At 46.7% G+C, this 22,364-nt stretch overlaps 1 protein-coding gene across 4 annotated transcripts in view; it reads right to left on the bottom strand.

The window, feature by feature from the left end:
* Nucleotides 1–18,261, bottom strand: part of PCDH19 (protocadherin 19) — a 117,991-nt gene extending 99,730 nt beyond the window's left edge. For 2 of the 4 annotated variants that reach the window (XM_016943841.2, XM_016943840.2), the window contains exons 1-2: nucleotides 14,433–18,261; nucleotides 10,493–10,820 (exon numbers count right to left, since the gene is read on the bottom strand). In XM_016943841.2, the coding sequence (XP_016799330.2) occupies nucleotides 10,493–10,820; nucleotides 14,433–16,579 (2,475 nt within the window). In that variant the 5' untranslated portion in view covers nucleotides 16,580–18,261. Of the gene's footprint in view, nucleotides 1–10,492; nucleotides 10,821–11,492; nucleotides 11,634–14,432 lie in introns of all 4 variants that reach the window. The other 2 variants (XM_016943839.2, XM_016943837.3) reach the window with 2 other exon arrangements.
* Between the last annotated feature and the right edge of the window lie 4,103 nt (nucleotides 18,262–22,364).

Genomic DNA, 22,364 nt, shown 5'->3' on the forward strand with positions numbered 1-22,364 from the left:
TTCAGAATTCTCTATGTCTTGGATTCTGATTTCCCTAGTAATAACAGGCTTCAATAAACTAAAGCTTCTCTTTTATGAGGTTTTTAATTGTTTCGTCTGTTTTGGTAGTGATCTCCCCTATCTCAGAACTGCAGATTTCTAGATGGTTATCTTTGATGATACAGTCACTTGGGCTCACTCACACACTAGAGAAAACTGTCCAGATAGAGTTTGCTAGGCTCAAAGAGTGAGGACAGCAAAGTGTTGGAAACATCACACACATTTATTTGATCCCATATTTCCAAATATGACACCATGCATAGCCACAAACCTTTACAGGTACGGATTTTTCTCCACCTTCCATGATCTCCTCTTGAGGGTACCTGGTGATCAGATGTGCAAAGACCAAGCCCCGGATGTCATTCCAACAACGCCCAGTGCCATGGTATTTATAGCTTACCAGTTTTATAAGGTTTTGCTCCATCAGGCCACTACATAATGCATAGTTTTTGTAAAGGCAGGTTAGCTTTCTTTCCATTTCAGAAAATTATTATATTTTTTACTGCAACAAAGCACACTTCTTTTTCTATTTCTAAAGAATTAACAGTAAAGGCAAAATTAGAATGACCTAGAAGTGTAAGCACACACATGCCATTAGTAAGTGCACAAGCCACACAGAAAATTGGTGTTTCATATGTAGTATTTGAGATTCGTTTCCAAAAAGCCCTAACTACCATAAAATTATTTTGCAATTTTAAAATCAGGCAAAATCTTCACTACGAAAAAACCATTATTTAGTACTAATGCCATTGTGTTCTCTCCCCTAAGCTTTTAGGAACAAATGTTACCATTAGCATACTCCATCACTCAAAAGTATATACTTGAAAAAATGGAAATGCACTAATTAAAGAAATGATCAGAACAGCAAGCTCATAGTCAATGCCACTCTTATGAGTGCAGTGTGTCTGTGTCCTTACCATGGCCTCTGTGCCTGGCAGAACAGAGGAGGAAATCAGTCTTCCAACAAGCCGTTCACCATTACCTGTAGCCATATGCCTCTGTTCGTCCCTGTATCTCCAGAGCCCTGCCTCCCTCAAGCATGTCAAGTTTCAAATATGAATGCTAGATTACAGACATTTTTAGTTATAAAAAAGCCTCTTAAAGGTTAAGCCAATCCCTCTGAACGCAGTTTGACAGGGTCTCCCTGTCCATTCTTCTCACTTAGAAAAGATATGGTTTTATAGCAAATGACCTGTACACATAGGCAGTCCATAGCAGACTCCCTCAAGCCAAGAGAATTAAAGAAGAGGAAAGCTTGATACAGAATTGTGCCCAAAAGAAACAAAAAGAGAAAGCAAGCCTCAGAAAATAATTTCTAATAAATTGAAAATATGCACTATAAGGTATTCTTAAGCTGAGTTGTATGCACAGCAATGATTATTTGGCTGCTTCCTACTCACCGAGATCTCAATTAAAAAGAGTCTCTGAGAGATCTATCCTTGAGCTATATCAAATTGGGGTGTCATGGCCTCACATTTGGGGGATCACACCCTGCTGTAACTAAGCTTATGAGCATTTCCTCAGGGAGACAACCAGCAGAATGTCAAAGAGTTGGGAAGGGGGCTCTGAGGACCTAATATCATAGACATGTGTACGGTCAGCCCAGCCGGCAAAGGCTCCATCATCACAGAGGCAAAAAAAGTGAGTGAGAGAAGCAGATAATGTTCATTTTATTCCCTCCTGCTTCTTTCTCTCTCTCCTTTCCCCCTCTCCCTCTCCCACACATACACATAAATACACACACACACACACACACACACACACACACACACACACACACACAAACTCCCCTAAAGAGGGATCTGGCCTTTGGATTGAACTTTTCTTCCTGTCGGCTTACACAGGGAATCCATTCTGCTCAGAAGAGCAAACTACACAATCTGAGAAGAGGTGCCCTTCATGCTCTGGAAATCAGATTTGGGAGCGAAAATAATCCAGAAGGCAGAGACCGCCAAGGCCAGTGCTGGTGGCAGTGAGGGAGAGCAGCTTGCCACAGAACAGCGGCCAGATGGGGCCCAGTGGGAGAAACTGAAAACTGGCCACCCTGGCACTCAGAGACTTAATGGAGCATCAGAAGACTATGCACATCAAGACAGTGCTTAAGCATCTAACATTAAGAAGCCAAGATGCAGCCAGGCGTAGTGGCTCATGCCTGTAATCCCAGCACTTTGGGAGGCAGAGGCGGGTGGATGACCTGAGGTCAGGAGTTCGAGACCACCCTGGCCAACACGGTGAAACCCTGTCTCTACTAAAAATACAAAAAATTAGCCGGGCATAGTGGTGCATGCCTGTAATCCCAGCTATTCAGGAGGCTGAGGCAGCAGAATCGCTTGAACCCGGGAGGCAGAGGTTGCAGTGAGCCGAGATCATACCACTGCACTCCAGCCTAGGTGACGAAGTGAGACTCCGTCTCAACAACAACAACAAAAAGAAGCCGCGGTGCTAGTCCATGAACACTGAGCTCAAGGAGAACACAGACTTGACACCAAGCTTCCTGCCTGCTTCAGTCCCAAAGGGTCTGCTCAAAATTCTGTAGGTAGCTGGACCTAACATGTGTCTGTCAATTTGTCTGTCTCACTCTCATTCTCATTTTTTCCCCATTCTGAAAAGTGATTTTTCTCCCTCCCCAAACACTGAATTTAAAGGCAAGTCTAAGAGAGCTCTTTCACTTTCCAAAGTAATTCCCAGGCTCTACCCAATCCAGGAAATCCTTACTGACTTGGGGAGCTTTCAGAATCTGAGACAGCAAAGGGGAAGCCATCTCTTCATGAACGAGCTCTACAGGTGAAGACAAAAAAAAATTCGTGATGGGCTTCTGTTCTTTGAGCCAAGGGTTTATTTACAAAGGAGAGAAAAGGATGGGAAGATGGCAGCTGTCATATTTTATTTCATTTTTTTAGAATCTGAAGCAAATATTAAATGCTAATACTTGTTAAATTTCAATGACACGTACCCATCTTTTCTGGACACTATATTTTAAATATTACATAGTTGCAAGTTGTTTAATTAAGTAAAAATCAAACAGGAAGGCTAACCAGTGAGGATTCAAGGGCCAGATTTCAATCAAGGGAAAAATGAATTGGCCCACCTTTCAAAGGTTTTGTAAATCTTGTCAATTTGAGGAATCTAATTTTAAGCAAACAAGATATGTGAAAATCCAGACTTACAAAAGAAATCAGTTAGGAGTTGATTATTCACATTATATAAGGACTCTCCTTTATGAAAGGATCCATCACAGGCTTTCTTTAAATACAGAATTCCACTGCTGTGATTAGCATGGGGTCTAATTTACAAAACAAACACCCTTTGGCTGACCAGCTTTTCAGGAACACAACTACCATCGAAAGTATACCCGCAGGTCCTCCTGGAGAGTCCTGTCAGGTTTTTCATTATGTGACGGAAAACGCTTGGAAGCTGCACCAGAGGAACTACTGTGAAGCAAAATGGAGGCTTGTTTGGCCGCAAATGTTGTGTGCCTGGGTAAGTTATTTGCCTTTTCCATTTTCATTACTGTAGAGTGGAAACACTGGTCCATTCTGACACCTCTTCTAGAAATGCTGTGGAGCTGTGTGGTCCTAACCAATATGCCTAATGATAACAAGTAAGGTTTCTGCACAGGAGCTCAAGCTCCCGGAGTTGGCAGAGTTGCTGTCCCCACAGCTGCAGGAATGTTCCTCATCATTCCCCTGGGGGGCACAGGGAGGTGCTAGCAGCCTGGGTACACCCACTATAAGCTGAGTGACCCCACTATGCAGCCCACACAAAAACTACTCCAAATACACAACAGCCAAATAGGAAATGTAACTTGAAGAGCATTTCCCTCTGCAAACAACTGATCCTCTGGGATTTTCACTTCAAGCCTCTCAATTGTTCGAAGTAAATGAGGCTCACATCAAAGGCCAGCCAGTCACACATCAAGAAATCAAGCCTCTTCTCCGTGGGGGAAAATGGCTGCTCCAGAGCCATCCTCCCACCTCTCACACACAGGCCTCTTGTAAAAACGGCTTTATTTACCCAAATCTGAGACACTCGATTCAACCAAGCTTGGCCTCCCCTAAATACTGGAAGCTGAGGTACACATGCAGAGGGGCCAACATCTGAAACTCGAGGCAGACGCCTAAGAGCCACAGCACTGGCACAATTGAAAGACTCCAGCTTTGCCAGGAGGTGACTTCATCCTTTTTCAGTCCCCTAATTCCTAACAAGCAATCCCCTAAGCCCTTAGCTTCTGCGCTGGGCACAATAAGCCCAAGCCACAGCACAAGCTGGGGCAAGGTTAGGGAGAGAGAGGTCTGCAGCTCATCCTACCTTGTAAGTCTGACTGACAATCAGAGAAAAAACCAGGTGGAGCCACCTGGACCCAAAACAAGTGGTCCTCTGATAAGAGGAATTCCAAAGCCTTAGAGCCCTCTGTGGAAAATGTCCTGCCTCCAGCCCCTTGGGGAGAAAAATCTCAGGATCATTAGCAAGAGCTCTGGCTGAGCTCAACTTCAGTGAAGGTGTACGGGGAGAGAGGTGATCTCTAAGGTAACCAGTTAATTGCCGATAAGGAATGATAATAATAAATTAGCAGATACTAATGTAAACTAACTCAGTTCTGCAGTTCTGTGGCAGTTGCATGGAGACAACAGAGGAACAGTTTATTCTGGAACACATCTTGCAAGCCCATCCCCACTGGGAAACCGGCTGTCTCAGCTAGAGGTGAAACGTGCCAATAAGATACAATGTAGGCAATGGGTGGCCCTAGAATGACTGCTGGTAGAAATTGAGCCCTTGATTTTTGAAGAAAACTGAAATGAGAATGCTCAAAAAGATGTGGGCTGCATTGTTTCTCATTGCTTTCTCCTTCAGGGTTACTTTTGACCCTTAGGGATAGGACTTAAATGATTCCAAGACCCTACTGTAATAAGGAGACAAACAAACAAGACGGGCACTAAAGGGTTTGTTGGTTTCTTTTAATTAGAGGTGATGCTTTGTGTCATTTCCATGCTATCCAAACCAGCCTTATCATACCTATTATTTTTTAGTGCCTTCTGAATCTACTACCTGATAGGTTTGTGGCTGTCTAATTTAGCCCAGAATTTCATTCAAGTCACTGCAAATCTCTAACTTTAAAACTCTGTTTTAGGAACTAAAGTGTACTGGGCTATTTTTTTTCAAAGCCTAACTGATGTTTTATTTTCATTATTTCCACTAAGATGACCATGCATTCAGACTTTTTGTAGGATAATTGGAAGCATTCAATTTGGCTGCCACACACATTCTTGTTCTGCAAGCTCCTCCACGGCTACATCACTACTTATGAAGACTGTTGCATGAGTGGCTATAGCAGAGCATGCACACACACCCCTTAGATGCCTCATATCAAAGAAACTACAGTTTGCTGATGAAAGGTAGAAAATAGAATTCAAGATTGAGACTGAAACCAAAATTTAAATCCCTACGGACTTATGACTGGAATTCTCTAAGTTTTTGCCTACTATCACTCCCTTACAGCTGTCAGCTCAGAAACATTCAACATCAGAAAACTAAAATTTAAAAATACTGCACAAAGACACTGGGTGTTTGGGCCATTTCACCCCTCCTGGAGGCAAGAAGCAGCCTCACCCAAGTCTCCATTTCCAGTAGAAGCAATGAGTTGCATTTTCTTCCTCCAATAATGACTGCACCCAGGTGACAAAAATGGTAATGCAGCAATGCTGCTGTACAAAGGAATAACACTTTCCAGCATCCAGAGACACCAGTAGGCATGTCTCCATTCCATAAGACCAGAAGAAAAATCATTTGCCTTACTAAGGAGCCTCTCAAAAAATCTGGACTATTTTTAGAAAGATCTTAGCAAACTGACAAACCTACTATCTTTCTTCTCCATTTTCCTTCTTTTTCAACCTCCTTTCCTCTCTCTTCACTCTTTTCTACGCCCTCATACACACACACACACACACACACACACACACATACATACACACGCCTTCTAATTCATTCACATATACACTAAGTCTATGAGTAAAATAAACCAGGATACCAAGGAATGCAAACCTCACCTTTCAGTTTAAAATATGTAAAAGATACCTGACATCAATAATTCTACAAAAGTCTTCTGTAAACAGCAAAGGCATCCTCCACTTTGCCCCTCAAATTTGTGTACAAAACCACAAAATCCACATAGCTGATTTCCCAGCCAACATCAGAGGACAAGTAAATAATGATATACAATTCTACACAAGATTATCTCTGCAATACTGTAAACTGAGTTCCAATTCTTGATTAGTGTTCCATTCCCTTTACCTTGCCTACCTAACTGCATTCAAAGTCATATTTCTGTTAGCTTCTAGAGCCAACAATGTTCAGATGTGGCTAGGTTTGGACACTGATACAAGAGCTATCTTCCATTCAGCACTAAATTTTGAGGGTTCAATGGCAAATCTACATAAAATGTAAGGCTGCCATTAAAGGAGGAGAAAGGAGTTCTTAGGAGTCTACAAAGCGACAGGTGATCAGAAACTATCTTGTATTGCTTGCCCGTGAAATCACTGTGGGTGATCTTAGCTCCCCAACTAGACTGTGAACTCTCTGAGGGCAGAAGTTACGTCTTAAACTTATTTGGAATCTCCATGGTCCCTGCCACACAGCTGAGCACATAGTGGATACTCCAACAATGCTTGCTGACTTGATCTAATGCCATGGTGATAAATTTCAAAGTGTGATAGAGTACAGCTAGCACGCAACAGGTCTGAGTGGACTCGTCTATAATCCCTTTGAGAGTAAGCCCTGTAACTGGATCTACAGCTCATAAAGGGAATGGGTTTGACACAGGTAACCCAACAGAGGAACCTACTATGTAGTACCCTTTTGTCCCAACCTGGAGAGTAAGAATGTAACGTGCTCAGGAATAGGATGTTATTCTGAATTGAAATTACCTGTTTACTTGTCTGTCTTTCTGTAAGCTCCCTGGGTTCAAGAAACAAGTGTTTTATTATTTTTGATCCCCGGGAAGTAGTACATTATCTGGCACATTCTAAATGTATAATAACTGCTAATGGCATAAATTAATGAACAAATGAAAGAATGGTTTAATGAAATAATATAAAGAACAATGTAAGTAACATAATATAGAGAAATTTCTATAGAATCTTATATTTGCCACATCATAGCACTTATCATTCTATGCTATAATTGCTTAATAAATGTTGCTTTCTTGAATGGATTAATTAATTAATTAGGAAAATATAAAGATAATGTAGGAAATATATCAAAATGTTATTATCCTAGCAATGGAGAATGTCCCATTGCACCCTATATTAGCATTTATTACTCTATATTGCAAATCACCTATTTACTTGTCTCACACTTTAGAATGTGCATTTCTTGTCTTTTTCATCTCTCTAACGCCAGAGCCTAGAGTAGTGCCTTACAAAGAGTAGGCTCAACAAATATCAGTTGAATGAACAAATCAATCATCCCTGCTCTTCTATAGATTTCATTGGACCTAAGTATTCCACCGAGTCCAGTGGCCTTTGGTATAAAAGAAAAGAAGTGTCATTTTCCCTACGCAGGGCATTGTGACTGATTCAGGTTAAATGGCCTGGTCTGTATTCGGCTGTAAGTGGGCCTCTCTCCTTTCTGAATGGGTTTGCCAGTTGAACTCTCCAGGAGGGACTGAATATTAGAAATACACACAACCTCACTATGTCTAGTACACACTGTCTTGGCCATGACCAGCTGTACACACCAAAACTGTGTAATTTTGTTAACCAAGGAAAAGCATCTGGCTTTGTGAGTCAGAGACAGGATCAGAACTGAGATTTTAAACGGCTTTTCTAAATAATTGAAGCAATATTTTGTTTCATTCAGCCCATGGAAGAATCCCAGAAATGATACTAAGTCTTAGGTAAACCAATCAGATGTCGTCATATGTTTTCTGTCCTCTCCATCTATTTCATAGACACCAGAACTCACATTTCTCTAGTGCCTTGAATTGATTGCCTAAGTGATCACCAAGTCCTCGGGATTCAACCCTTTTGTCCATCTCCACAAGTAACAGTGCCGTTACTTGTGAACAACTGAACCCACAACTTTGGCATCTTTCACCTCTATTGTTTAAATGATCAATATGAGTAGTATGGCCATAATACTTTGTAGGATGTATCTATATAGAAGCAGCCTAAATTCCTCTTTGGTTACAAGTGCCTAGGGAGACACAATCAGTAGTGCAAGCCATTGTAACACTGATTCTCCAACTGTATAGTGAAGAGGTCTACTATTTTGGGGACACCAATGAGTTGAACCTACTACACTACACAAGTCATATTCCTTGGAACAACTTTGCATGACAGGTGTGCCCATTTTGTAGATAAAGAAACAGAGTCTTATGTTCCACAGCAAGCAGTGATTCCTGGATTCAAAATCATGATCAATCTGATTCCACTACACACCACTACCTCTCACTTTCTATTGCTGAGCTATTGGTGATCCACAAGTAGTCTTGTAAGTAGTCTATGGCCTAGGCCTTAGTAGTATTCACTGACATTAATAATTATAACTGAGTTTACCTAGCACAATACTGGACTTTCAAAAAATCCTTATTTATAGAGTTATAAATTGAAAATATTGGTGCTTTTGTTGCTGGCAGAATACCATCAGTTACTCATCAAAAGCACTGCTGTTTGGCCCCATTAATTCTGATGGGAATTATTGTTCAGGAACTAGAAGAAGCAATCAATGTAAGTGGTCCTAAGACCCCTTATCCTACGAAATTGACACAAATACTATGAGGCCATTTTATGTATGCATCATAGCCTGGGTATGTCAGGCTGAATTACTTTTAAGGCAGGAAGGTGTCACTGAAATCACATTTGCCAGGCAGTATAGAGTCCTTCAGTCTGGTCCTCCCTCTCTTGATGACCAGCTTTGTGAGTCTGAGTAAGTCCCTTAGCATCTCTGGACCTCTGTTTCATCATCTACTGAAGGGCAACCTATCAAGATACCTGATTGTGAGGATCAAACGAAACAATATTTGGGAAGGTGCTTTGAAAGATGTGAAAGTGCTCTCCAAGTATGCAGTATTCTTTTCGCTGGTAGCTTGGAAGAGGACATATGCCTCCCAGTGCATCAGATTTCTAACCAAAGAGGGACTTAAGCAATTCATGGAAAAATGAAATCAACTTAAGAAATGTTACTTATAGCCTTCCACCCAGCCACCCACCAGCCATCATCCATATACCACTCTACTGCCCTAAAATATTTCAATAGCCAGCAAACATCTGACCACATCACATTTTAAAAAATATTTCTACTTAAGCCCGGTGCAGTGGCTCATGCCTGTAATCCCAGCACTTTGGGAGGCCGAGGTGGGAGGATCACCTGCAGTCAGGAGTTTGAGACCAGCCTGACCAACATGGTGAAACCCCGTCTCTACTAAAAATACAAAATTAGCTGGGCGTGGTGGCGCATGCCTGTAATCCCAGCTACTCTGGAGGCTGGGGCAGGAGAATTGCTTGAAGCCGGGAGGTGGAGGTTGCGGTGAGCCAACATCGTGCCATTGCACTCTAGCCTGGACAACAAGAGAAACTCCATCTCAAAAAAAAAAAAAAAAAAAAATTCTACTTAAATACATTCATTCCCAGTGAAGAGAAAGAAACAGAGCTCACTCAAATGCATAGATAATTCTTATTCTTACTCTTTTTTTTTTTTTCGTTGTTAGAGACGAGGTCTCACTATATTGCCCAGGCTGGCAAGCTGGTCTGGAATTCCAGGCTCAACCGATTCTCCTGCCTCGGCCTCTCAAAGTACTGGGATTACAGGTGTGAGCCACTGCAACCAGCCAACTAATTCTTAAATTTTCAGCAATAATGACAGTTTCAATCTCCTCAACCATCAAATGTTACCACTAGAACTGCTAAGAAATGGCAAAGTGGCTTTTTAATTTTTTTGCTTTGCCTCCCTTTAACCAGCCTATCCATATTCTCTCACCAAAATGCTAGAGAACAGTGATGTGACGAAAGAAAAAGCAAATGGGGTCTTTAGGAGGCTGAATCACTCTCACACTGGAAAATTGGTCCCAGGGCATTAGAGGGTTTCATCCATTTTCAACACTACTTGATGACTCTTTCTAAGCCACTTTACTGGCATACTGGTACTGCTGGCTGTCAAGCATGCTATATTTGCAACAGGTGGAGCAAACTTGAGTTATGCCAGGATAATGATTTCAAGGGCTCAGACTCTTTGAGTTACCAATTCCAATACCCATACCTACACAAAGGCCCAGTATGTTGGGTTACCTTTTGCTCCAAGAAGCACTGATAGCAAACCCTTAGTATGAAAATGGGCATAAGCAGAGAAATTCTCCCCACCCCTGCCAGGGGATGTGCCAGCACAGCAGCTTATGGTATCCAGCGAGCAGCTAAAGAAGGAGACCTGGGAGAACCTCACAGAGCCACTTAGCTGCACTCACCTCAGGCAGAGGCACACCGTTGATAATCAGGTCAGGCTGCTGGGGCCCCTGGCTGTTGAAAGAGTGATGGTAGATGTGGTTAGCACTGGTGTTGCGGGTATTCTGGTTCTCCACATTCAGGAAAGTGCTCTCAGAGCGGCGGCAGCCCAGGGGCAGCGTCTGCTGGTGGTAGTCAAAATAGTTGAGGGAGGAGGTCAGGGAAGAGCAACTGACAACGTTCATCTTGTCTGTCTCCTCCACATCCCGGGGTACCAGGCGGATGTCATTCTTACTGATTTTTTTCTTCTTGCTTGATTTCTTTTGATGCCCATAGGAGTACTCAGCAATTCTATGTGACAGAAAAGGCAGCATGAATCACTAACACCCTCCCAAATCATGCACTGATTAATAAACATTAAGCACCCCAGAGGGTTGCACCCCATCTCCGCTCCAGCTCCTTATTCTGGTGCATTACATCATCGGGTTTCTCCCTGTGCTTTTTACAAGGGAAAACAAGCTGAGGGCCATAAACTTTTCATATTAAACGTAGTAACCTCCCACCAACCCCCCCTAAAAAAGTTTCTATACTTTGGATTTGGAATTTTTCATTGTGAGTGGCCTGTGAGCACGGGTTGGGGGACAGGGAAAGTTGAGCCTATGGGAGAGAAAGCATGAAAATGCTCAAATCTGGAGCTTCCCTGGAACCAAAAGGAACTCCTAGGTGAAATACAAAGCAAGTCACCAAAGAGGAGATAGAGGAAAATAAAAAATACCCGCCCCCACCCCCTTGCCAGTTCCTCCAGGCATTTGCCATGTGGCACACGCCCTCAATCAGCTTCCTCTATGACTCACTCGATCAGTTTTGGACTGGGGTAGGAGATCAGACCCCATTCTTTCGCGTCTCCTCCACACCCTCCTCCCTGCCCTAGCCCGGTTCCCTTTTACTCTCCCCCCGACCCCCTCCTCTCCTAGAAAAATCTAATAGCCAAACCCATTTAAATGAGGGGAAATGCCTTTTTACCTCTTTCCCCTTAGGCTCACTTTCTCCTCTGTCTTTTTGTCTTGCTCCTCGCTAATGGGAGAAACCGAGATGCAATGCAGACACTTGCTGTTTTGTCCTTTTATAAAACAGCCGAGGAGACAAGTGATGGTTAAACAATTACTGCAAAGGAATTTAAAGGTTAGTGCATTCAGCATCCTTCTCCATTCAGGTGTACCTACAAGCAGCTGTGCTGCAACTGGAACATAAAGAGCTCAATTTAATTAACACTGACACAGACCCAGCAACGTGCACCAAAGACACCAAGCATTAAGAGACTTGTCAAAAGAAATACATTTAAATGTAGCCAGATTCTCAAAGTCATTTATTACTTTGCACATAATGATTCAGTTTATTTTTTGGAAATTCGATTTCTGGGCAATAATCAGCAAAACAATAGGGTTAATAAGTAATACAAGTTGATCTTTACAAGGGAAAGACTGTGCCTTATTCTCACTCGACAAAGCTAATTGTCTGAATACAAAAAGGGAGCCCAATTCAAGCAGCAATTGCAGATCATCTCGCAAGTCTCATAAATGAATGCATTTCAGGAAGAGGTTCTGCGGAGGCTTAGAAAAAGAAACCTCTGCCTAATCACATGGAAAGACACGCTCCTGAACTTTAGGTTTCTAAAAAGTCTGAGCAGATAGGGAGACTACACATCTACAGAGGCAAATTCTTGCTCTGTCCCCAGGATCTACCTAGAGCTAAGCAACTGAGTTCCCCTCACCCCTTCGCTCTGTGCTCAGGAAGATTTGCAGTGATGGCAAACTGGTACTACTGGGGTTTGGGAGCAGATAAAATCCCCAAAACCCTAGTACTAAGGTTGATTTTCTATTCTAATCTGTTTACAGAATCAATGGGAAATTTTAATCATTTTGTTTACCCAAGATGAGTAACTTTGGCAATGCCCCATCAAATTATTCAGCTGAAGCATTCATTGTGCAGCCCTTTCTGTATTAACCAATTATTTAATTATACTGTACTTCATTAATCCCAAACCATCACAGGAAACAGAGCGCTTCACAAAATACACATTTGGGTGAAGTTGGAGAGCACTGAGATTTACTCTTTTTTTTTTTTTTTTTTTTTTCAATATTCAGATGCTCTCCTCCTGTTTAATCATCTCCTTGGCAAGTTCTCAGAAAGGGCTCTCACTTCTAGTCATACATCACCAAGAGGTGGCAAAGCCTTCAATATCTTTATTTCAAGCTGATTTCTTTTTCATCAAGGAAAGGATCTTATGCATTTACTTTATGCTGAGAAGATGGCTTAAAAAGAGTCCTCTCCATAATTATCTCCATATAAATAAAATTTTATTGACCCCACATTTTTCTCCTATAAAAATCGCCACTAGCAGTCACAGGTTTGAAAGGTAAGAGCAATATTAATTTCCATTTCTCCCATCTGAAATGACTTGGTGCTGAAGGAAAGAAAAGTCATGGCCATTTCACTAGTAACAGGATTAAAGCATTTATGAGGCATTGCAGCTGCTCTTTTATGGCACCTGATTGATATTCATGTGTGGTTAGCATTTGTCTACTAACTTGTGTAACGCAGAGAATAGTAAAAGGGAAACAATAATTGCATGGCTGTTACATATTCAGGGGGCTCTGATTCACAGAAGTGTGCATTTCAGACGGTGTCAAATACAAACTGAACCTACAGGAACATATTTTGACTGATTAACATGCAGACACAAATGGCACAAAAGACACACTGATGTGTAGGTGTGTTGAAAGCACACACACACCTTGGTTGTAAATAGCAGCATCATTCATTTTCAGCAAACTAAAGAAACAACTTTTTTCAACTGTTTCGATGAGACACTGCTGGAAAAAAAATGTCATGTATTATCCTAAATTGGATTCTAGGATTCTAGAAATGCTTAGACTTATGTGCTCTATCCAAATGTAAGAAAGGGCTTCAGTAAGACCTTCTAATGTGCTTATCAGGAAATCTTTTTTAAAAATACTGTGTTTCTTCTTTTCTCCCTTCTCCTTCCCCTTCTATCCCTCTCTCTCTCCCTCCCCCCCCCCATACACACACAGACACACACACATCCTTCACACACTTCAAGAGAAACTGTAACACAATAGCCCACAGTGACATCCACTGGTAGGAACCAGATCTTAATGCCACAACACAGTCTCACATTAGAGGAAAGCATCATCAACTCTAGAAGATTGCTATTTTTACTGAAACATCTGGATGCAAAGTCTTGTTCCTCATTGGGATGTTTGGTCTCCACACTACCAACCAACCAGATATTTGAAAACATACAGATGCCTGATAGAATTTCACTTTATATAGCCAGATGTTTGGGGACTAGATAAAAAACAAGCCAAGAGTAAACTAAAAACCACTAATCACCTGCATCTCCACACACTCCTGTTCTCTCCTCCCCCTCATCTCCCTTTCCCATCTTACACTCCCACTCCCAGTCTCTCTCCAGAGTTCATCACTGCAACAAGACAGGGTAGCTGCCAACACTCCCTCTCCTTTCATTCAGTACCTGTCCCAAAAACACTGTGCCCCAGACACCAAGTTGTGGTAGTTGGTGGTTTTCCTAAAAATATGAACAATCTCTCTCTCTCTCTCTCTCTCCCCCCCCCCCCTCTGTTTTTCCTACCATAACTTCATGGAGACAGCTATGCAAATTTTAAAATGATAATTGCTTTTCTGCTCACCATCACTATGTGACAGAATCCATTCAAACACTAAATGATTGTCTTCCAGCAAATTGTCAGATCAAAAGAATTGATCAACTTGGACTGTCACAAACTTTTCACCCTACAAAAAGAAGCACTGCAAGTATGCTGCATGCATTTAAGTAGGAAACAAAAGCACCAGATTTTCACACAGAGACACAGATAAACACACCTTATTCATCCAAGACAAAGAAAGAAAACTTGGCTTTACCTGCAGTTGTAGGTCCGGATCTCTTTGTTGTCTCGCTTGCACTTGATTGCCACGAAGATCATAGTTACAAAGAGGATGCCCGCAATGGAGCCCAGGGCAATAATAAAAATCAAGGACAAGTTCACAGAGCCCATTGACTCTTGGGCATCGAGAGCAGGGGACAAGTAGATTAGGACGAGAGCAGAGGCAGAGAGAGATGTCTTGCCATGGTCGTGAGCCACCACGATAAGCTCATAGGAGGACTTGGAGCTCTCCCCGAAGGTGCGGGTGGTTCTGACTTCGCCATTGACCTGGTCTATTTCAAAGAAGCCGCGGTCGCCCTCGGTCATGTCGTAGGTGACTCGGCCATTTTCGCCCTCATCGTAGTCTTCTGCCTTGACAACAGTCACCAGGTAGCCTATGCCAGAGTTGCGGGGTATGTAGACCTCGGCAGTGCCGTTAATCAGAGGTGGGGCTGTGATGACCGGGGTGTTGTCGTTGACGTCGAGGATGATGACCCGCACCGTAGCGTTGCTTTGCAGTGAGGGAAGGCCGCCGTCCTTGGCCAGCACCTTGAATTCGAACGCCTTGGTCTGCTCGTGGTTAAAGGATCGCAGCGCGTAGATGTCACCTGAGTTGGGATTGATGGAGACATAGGTGAAGACAGGCATGTCCCGCACCTGCGACGGCACGATCTGGTAGGAGACACTGCCGTTGAGACCCAGGTCGGGGTCGCGAGCAGACACAGAGAGCAGATAGGCGCCAGGAGTGTTGTTCTCCTGCACAATGACCTGGTAGTAGGGCTTGGAAAAGTGCGGGTGGTTGTCATTTTCGTCAGTGATGAGCACGGTAAAGGACTTGGCACTCTGCAGCATGGGCACGCCGCCGTCGCGTGCCTGAATTGTGAGGTTGTATTGGTCGTGCTGCTCGCGGTCCAGCCGTCCGTCCACCAGAATAGTGGAGAAGCTCTCATATTCCTGCAGTCGAAAGGGCACATTGCCCAGCAAACGGCACTGCACACGTCCATTGAGGCCTGAGTCGCGATCAGACACCCGCACCAAGGCGATCACGTAGCCCGGGGGGGCGCTCTCGCTGACCTCCACAAGCTCACTGTTGACTGACAGCAGGTTGATGACCGGCGGATTGTCATTGGTGTCCAGCACGCTGACGGTGACCTTGCAGTGTGCCGGGATGGAATTGGGCCCCAAGTCCTTAGCCTGCACGTCCAGTTCGTACACGTGCCCCTCTTCGTAGTCTAAAGCGCCAGTGACAGTGACCAGGCCACTGTGCGGGTCGATCTGAAAGAGCTCGCGCGTGCGGTCGTTGACGTAGCCATAGAAGGAGTAGACCACCTGGCCGTTGGTGCCCTCGTCTGGATCGCTGGCGTTGAGGCGGATGACGGGTGTGTTGGGAGGCGAGTTTTCTGGCACGCTCACCGCGTAGGTGGACTCGCTAAACACCGGGTTGTTGTCATTGGAGTCGGTCACCTTGATACTAAGGCCAACGGTGCCCAGGCGCGGCGGGTCGCCACCGTCTAGCGCAGTGATTCGGAAGCTGTAGTGCGACTGCGTCTCGCGGTCCAGGCTCTTTTCCACCACGAGTTCGGCAAAGCGCGAGCCGTCGCCGCGCGTCTTGATCTCCAGGCCGAACAGCTCGTTGGGCGTGAGCTCGTAAGTCTGCACGCCAAAGCTTCCTGAGTCTGGATCGTAAGCGCTGTCCAGCGGGATGCGCGTGCCAGGGCTGGCTGCCTCCGAGATCTCCAGCTCGATCTGGGCTGCCGGGAAACTGGGCGCATTGTCGTTCAGGTCCTTGATCTCCACCTTTATCACGCAGATTTCCATTGAGCTGGACATGACCTCGAGCGAGATGATGCACTTGGGGCTCTGGCGGCACAGCAGATCACGGTCAATCTTCTGCTTGGTGACCAGCAGGCCAGAGCTGGGATTGATGTCCACTAGGTGTGGAGCCGAGTTGGACACCACGCGAAAGGCTGAAGCCTGCCGGGGGTCCAGCGCGAAGCCCGCCTCTCGCGCGTCTTTGGCGACGTTGGCAATCACCGTCCCGGCGCGCTGCTCCTCTTCTACCGAGTACTTGAGGTTAATGAGGGCGGCAGCCTGCGTCCACAGTATGGCCAGCAGCAGCAGCACCGGCAGCAGGAGCGACTCCATGGCTGCACGGGGCTCTGCCTGGCCTCGCCTCTCCACACCCCTCCGAGACCGACGCCGTCGGCGCTCCAGCTTCCCGCCGGCTCGGGCCGCCTGTTGCGCGCGCCCCGTGGCCCCGGAGGCCGCGGGAGGAGTCCCGCCCAGGGCGGCCCGGCGGCGCGCGGGGGACACCCGCGGCGGCTCCAATGCTGAGGTTGCGGCGGACGCGGCGGGGGCTCGCGGGGGCCCCGGGGGCTCCGAGGGGCCAAGGGAGCGCCGCGCGGCCCCGAGCCCCCTCCCTCCAGCCCGGCTACTCAGTTTTACCCCTTCAAAGTTAGCCGGGCGCGACTGTCGGCAGCCGCCCAGGGCTGCGGGTCGGGCGGCGTCTGCGCGGCCTGGAGGACGCACCGCTGAGTCCGGACAGTACTTGAGGCGAAGGTAAAGACGGCGGAGGAGGCGCAGCCTTTCAGGCACTGCCCGGCCCGCCGCGGCGCACCGGCACTGAGGCTGGCGAACTCGCTGTCTGTGCACCTGGCATGCGCAAAGACCTCCCCCCAGCGCTCCCAGTTCACTGCGGAGAGAGTACCCGCTTGGAATGCGCCCTCCGGGGTCTGGGGGGGCCACACTGGCCTCTTCGAGGCCTGTTCGGGAGAAAGGGGGTGTCGCAGACGGGAGTCAGTTACTGGCAAGCGCCGCGGGCACCCGGTTATAGGGTTGAGTCGGATGGCGGTCCCGGGGCCAGCAGAGGAAGGGGGAGGGGAGAGAGGCTGCCAGAGCTTGAGCGCGCTCCCTCGCGCTAAGGCTGGCTTCGAAGGGCTTGGGGGCGCGTCTGTCCAGGATCCGAGGTGGGAGCGGAGTTCCCCCCACAGAGCAGTTGAGGGTCTGCGGGCGTTTTCGTCTAGGAAATCAAAGTTAACAACGCAGCCCGACCCTCCACGTCAAGTTTGTGGAAACGGGGAGATGGCAATTTGTCCAAGAAAATCAAAGCCCCGGTCTTTCTAATGGCCGGGGGTGGCGGGGAATGGGGAAGAGGGAAGGGGAGGCAACAACAGTACCGGCCAGGAGAGGCGGGGCCGCCGCCGTGGGTACCGGGTGCTTCTCCTCTCTCCGTTTGGGCTGGGGTGTCGCTCCAAGGTCCGCCGCCGCCGCCGCCGCCGCTGCCGCGGGAGGAAGCCCTCCTAGCTCAGTTGCACGTCGCTGGGGTCCGCCTCAGCAGCTGCCACAGTCGACGATTTTGTCGCCGCCGAAGTTTACTTGCAGGAGCGTCTTGATTTCATCTGCCCGGAGAGGCGCTGGCCGCGCTGCGTTGGGCTCCCTCCCTCCCGGGCGCTCGCGCACTCGGGAGGTCTGTCTCGCTTTCTCTGTCTGTCTCGGGCTGTGTGTGAATGTGTGAGAGAGAGAGGAAGAGTGAGTGTGTGGTGTGGGGAGTGTGAGTGTGGAGTATGAGCAAGCAGGAGGCAATGGGTTTGGGGTAGGAGGTTTAGGATTTCGGATGAAATCGCTCAGCCGGAATGCTGCGGAGCGCAACGCGCCAAGGGCCAGCGCTGGGCTAGGGACGCGGGTGCCAGTGCCTCCCGGGCAAGCCAGGCATGGTGCACGGGAGCTGTGCTGCCGTCTGTGCCCGCTCGTCCGTCTCCGCGCTGCGCCAGCCGCCGCCGCTACTGCTGCTGCTGCTCCTCCGGATGCCGCAAACTACTGGCCGCGGAGTCTGGAGAAAGCCGGAGAAAGCTCAAGCTGCCGAGCCCGGCTACGCCAGGCGCTGGCCAATCAGCGCGCCGCCAGCGGGCTCCAGTCTTGGGGCGGGGCCAAGCGGAGGTGGGGGTAGCGGGGGGGCGGGGCCAAGCGGAAACTTCACACCGGCGGGACCAAGTGGTACCCCGGCCCATGGAGCCCTGGCGGGATTCATGGGAGGACGGACAGACAGGCCAGGCAGGCCAGGCAGGAGCAATAGGGCAGGAATGAGCAGGGAGGCGGTGTGCTGGCGCTGCGGCTGAGCCTCGCCGGGAACTGTGCGCTTCTCATGTTTGCAGAGATTTCAGGAAAGATGAGGATGATATGATTCTCTTATCGTGTTTATCTCCCTTACATATCTTCATATCTTGAATATAATATATACATATATATACACACATATATATATATACACACATATATATATCCCTCTCTTTCTCCTTGTCTCTTCACCCTAAAAATTCGTCTGTTTTTGTTTTCCTCTCTTCTCATTCTCCGGTAGTGGAATGAAGAAAGGGAAGGAGAAAGCGCCCCTGAGGTGGTCATTCATCCAGCTCTTGGCCGGTGTGTCTTCACATCAGGCCAGAGCCACGGCCGCCACCCCCCCGGACCGTCACCCCCATCCTTCCACCCCGAGCAGACGCCGCACTACTCTCTGCCTGCCGCACTCCCAGCAGGGCCCCTGAATCGGTTCGCTCTTGTCTGTTGCTTGTTAATCAAATGGGATATGTGGCACAGAGAATGAGCTACGGAGGGGGCTGAACACATTTCATTGCTCCTCACCCCACCCTGTTGGAGAATTTAGCTCCCTATAAATAAACTGTACGTTTGAGAAGAGCCGGTGGAGCGGACGCCGCCGCGCCGCGCCGCGCCGCGCCAAGCCAGCAGAGCTCAAAGCCGGGCAGGAGCTCTGGGGCGGGCACGCCATACATGTCCGCTTAGGTCGCCGACAGCTGGGAGCCGGCGCCGATGTGCAGGGCGCCCCAGCCTTCCCGCGGGGTCTCGGTCCCAGGGGGCTGCCAGCTCCACTTGGGCGGCGGTGGTGGCTGCGGCATGTGCCAGTACTGGGAAGCGGGAGGCCGGCGTGGCCAGGGCTGACATCAAGCTCATCCTGCCTTCTGCACTGAAGGCTCCCTGGGGGCAGCGGGGCATTCCTCCCCACCCGGGCTCTGAGGCTTTTAATTAAGGTCGCCAGCGGCAAAAAATCAAAAACGTGCCCGTTGAACAAGTTTTTTTTTCTCGTAGAATGTGGGGAAGCTGCTTCTGAATTCACAATTCTTGGAAGAGTAAAAATGTCTTCTGAGTGAGTCGTCTCGGATATTTGGGAGTGGGATAAGCAGACTCATAATTAGCCCAGCGACATTGGCTCGAGCCTGTGGGCTTCACATGAGCGTCATTTTTGCCCTTTAAAAAGCGTTAAACAAGAAAAGGAAACCGGCATTTGGACACATAATGGGTTTTCTCAAAACTGCCATCTTCTTGTGGAGAGCAACCCAGCTGCTTTTTAAAATATTTTTCCTTCCAAGAAGAGCTACTTTAGCAGCCTTTATCTTGGCGGTGGGAGAGGGGAAAGGCGGCTTCCTCTTACAGAAAGAAATTATTTCGCGAGTGAGGTTGCGATCCCCTGAATATGTAGCCGAGGCCAAAGGGAGAGCGTAGGGAGCCTGATCCGCTTTCCGCGTGGGGGTCGTTTCACTGTTTCACGTTAGGATGTGATTCGGCCCAGAACAACAGGGAGAAAACCGATGCTTCTGCAATGAGTATCATTTAATTTTGGTCATTTAGAGCTGCGGGTGGACACCAGAGTGGTGGCTCAAGGGAGCCCGGTGGCCCGACCGGTTTTCTCCAGACACCGTTGGAGAAATGGGCAAGTAGTAGAGAATGACAACATGGCAGGCAGCGGTGGGCGCACCTCGCGGGCTCCGCGAAAGGAAGGGTTCCATTTGATTTATCACAGTTATTTACCTTTGATGTCAGAGCATGGGAATGAAGTGCATCTTGGTCTAATTAAAAAGGCCTAAAAAGGCATTTGAAATGGGTTTGCTATCTGATCACGGGATGTGAATTCGGCGTTTGGCAGCTTTCTAAAATATTGCTTGGACTATTTAAACAGAACAATTAGCAGCATGCTAAAATGTTTGCATGCTATGCTTAGAAGCTTTTAGCTGTAAACTTTAAGGCGATCTGTTCCCCCTTTAAGTTAAAAAAGGATGATGCTGCTTCCTTGTGGCGAAGGCTGTCAGGAACCCACTGATCAATAAAAGTAAACTGGCGCCTCCACGGCTTGATTGAGCGGGAGCAAAGAGTCTGAGAAGTAGTCTCGGCCATTAACAATCCCCCAGGTAACGAGAAATGGAAGAATTACTCAGGTAAAATGATTAACATTGTCGTAGCATCTGAAAAGATGCACACAACAAGATAAGAAGACTGCAGACCTCTTACCTTAGGGAGTGCTAATAGAATGTCTATATTCTGCTGTCTTTTAAAGATAAATAGGAGAATTCAATTCATGTACAATGTCATTACCTTCATAATTGCAATCACAATGTAAAGACATGTTCTGCATTTGCAAAGACAAACCCTCTTTGCTAAGGCGATGCCACCGTGTTCCCTGCTTCCTGCTCGCTGTTCACACTCCAGGCACCCCTCTTTTCCAAGGAGAGCATCCAAGTACTTCCAGCTACCAAACCACTTTTACACAAGCCAGGTGCTAAGGGAGGCAGGGGCGTATGCCTATGCTTTCCTTCTTTCCTATTATCTCCTCCCCACCCCTAAGCTCAAAGTGACAGTTACACAGCCTTCCCCATCCCCACACACAAAATAGCTCTTCCATCCCCCAGTCTATTTCTACAGATAATCCTAACAACAGCCTTTGCCCTCAGAATTTCTTTTTTTCTAATAGGCACACTCGATCATTATACTCCAAGAATGCCATTGACTAAATGAGTAGCCCAAAACACTTTCATGATCAGGAATTTATTAACTAACTGAATAAAATCGTTCTGCATGTAGATAATAAAAACAAGAAAGTTCTCTCCGTTTTAGCTTCCCTTTACTTCAATCCTGAAGGGAGCCCCGCCTCCTCAGCCTCTTTAGAGACACAAGAGGGACATCTAGTGACCATCCTCAGTATTTTTTAATCCAACAGCTACTAAGAAATACTAATACTAACTATGGTGCTATGCCGCCTACGGCTGCTCTCCAGGTCAAAGCAGCTCCACTGAGGCCGAATCAAAATTGGCAAAGAGAATTTTTTTTGTCTTTAAAATGTCATCCATGCCACTAAAATCATGCTGAATGGCAATAAAAGAGGACCAAAATGGGAGAAATCTTACTTTTAAATCAAACCAGTATGTGAAGCTAATTCTTGTTCTCCTAAGATTGATAAGGGTAGGGTGAAAGGTTTTGTCCAGAAAGGTGAAAAGTAATGGTAGGAACCAAGATACCAGTATATGAGGGACTGTAACTCTGACAAGTTTAAGGAAGCTTTCTGAGATGTGTTTGTTTTGTTCTGTTGTTTTAGAGACAAGGTGTCATTCTGTCGCCCAGGCTAGAGTGCAGTGGTGCAGACATGGCTCACCGTATCCTCAAACTCCAGGGCTCAAGCAATCCTACCACCTCAGCCTCCTGAGTAGCTAGGATTATACAGGTGTGCACTGTCACACCTGGCTCATTTTTTTCATTTTATTTTTTGTAGAAATGGGGTATCTCTCTGTTGTCCAGGCTGGTCTCGAACTGGCCTCAAGCAATCCTTCTCCCCTGGCCTCCCAAAGTGCTAAGATTACAGGCATAAGCTACTGTGCCCTAGCCTGAGATATGTTTTTTTTTTTTAATGTTTGCTTTAAGCTCAAAAGAGATTAGCCTTCAAATAACTCCAGTCTCTCTCTTTCTCTCCTCCTCCTCCTCCTTCCTTTTGCCCCCTTCTCTTTGCCCTGGCTGCAGAAAAGTGGGTCATCTTCCAGCTTGGCTTTCACTGCATATCATGGGGATCCCATTCCACCCAACTAGTTTGACCAGCTGCCTGATGAGGTTCTCTTAGAAAGAAAAAATTGATTTTAAAATTAGCAAATTCAATCAA

This window comes from Pan troglodytes, chromosome X, assembly GCF_028858775.2.
Source record: "Pan troglodytes isolate AG18354 chromosome X, NHGRI_mPanTro3-v2.0_pri, whole genome shotgun sequence".
Classification (NCBI taxonomy): Eukaryota; Metazoa; Chordata; class Mammalia; order Primates; family Hominidae; genus Pan; species Pan troglodytes.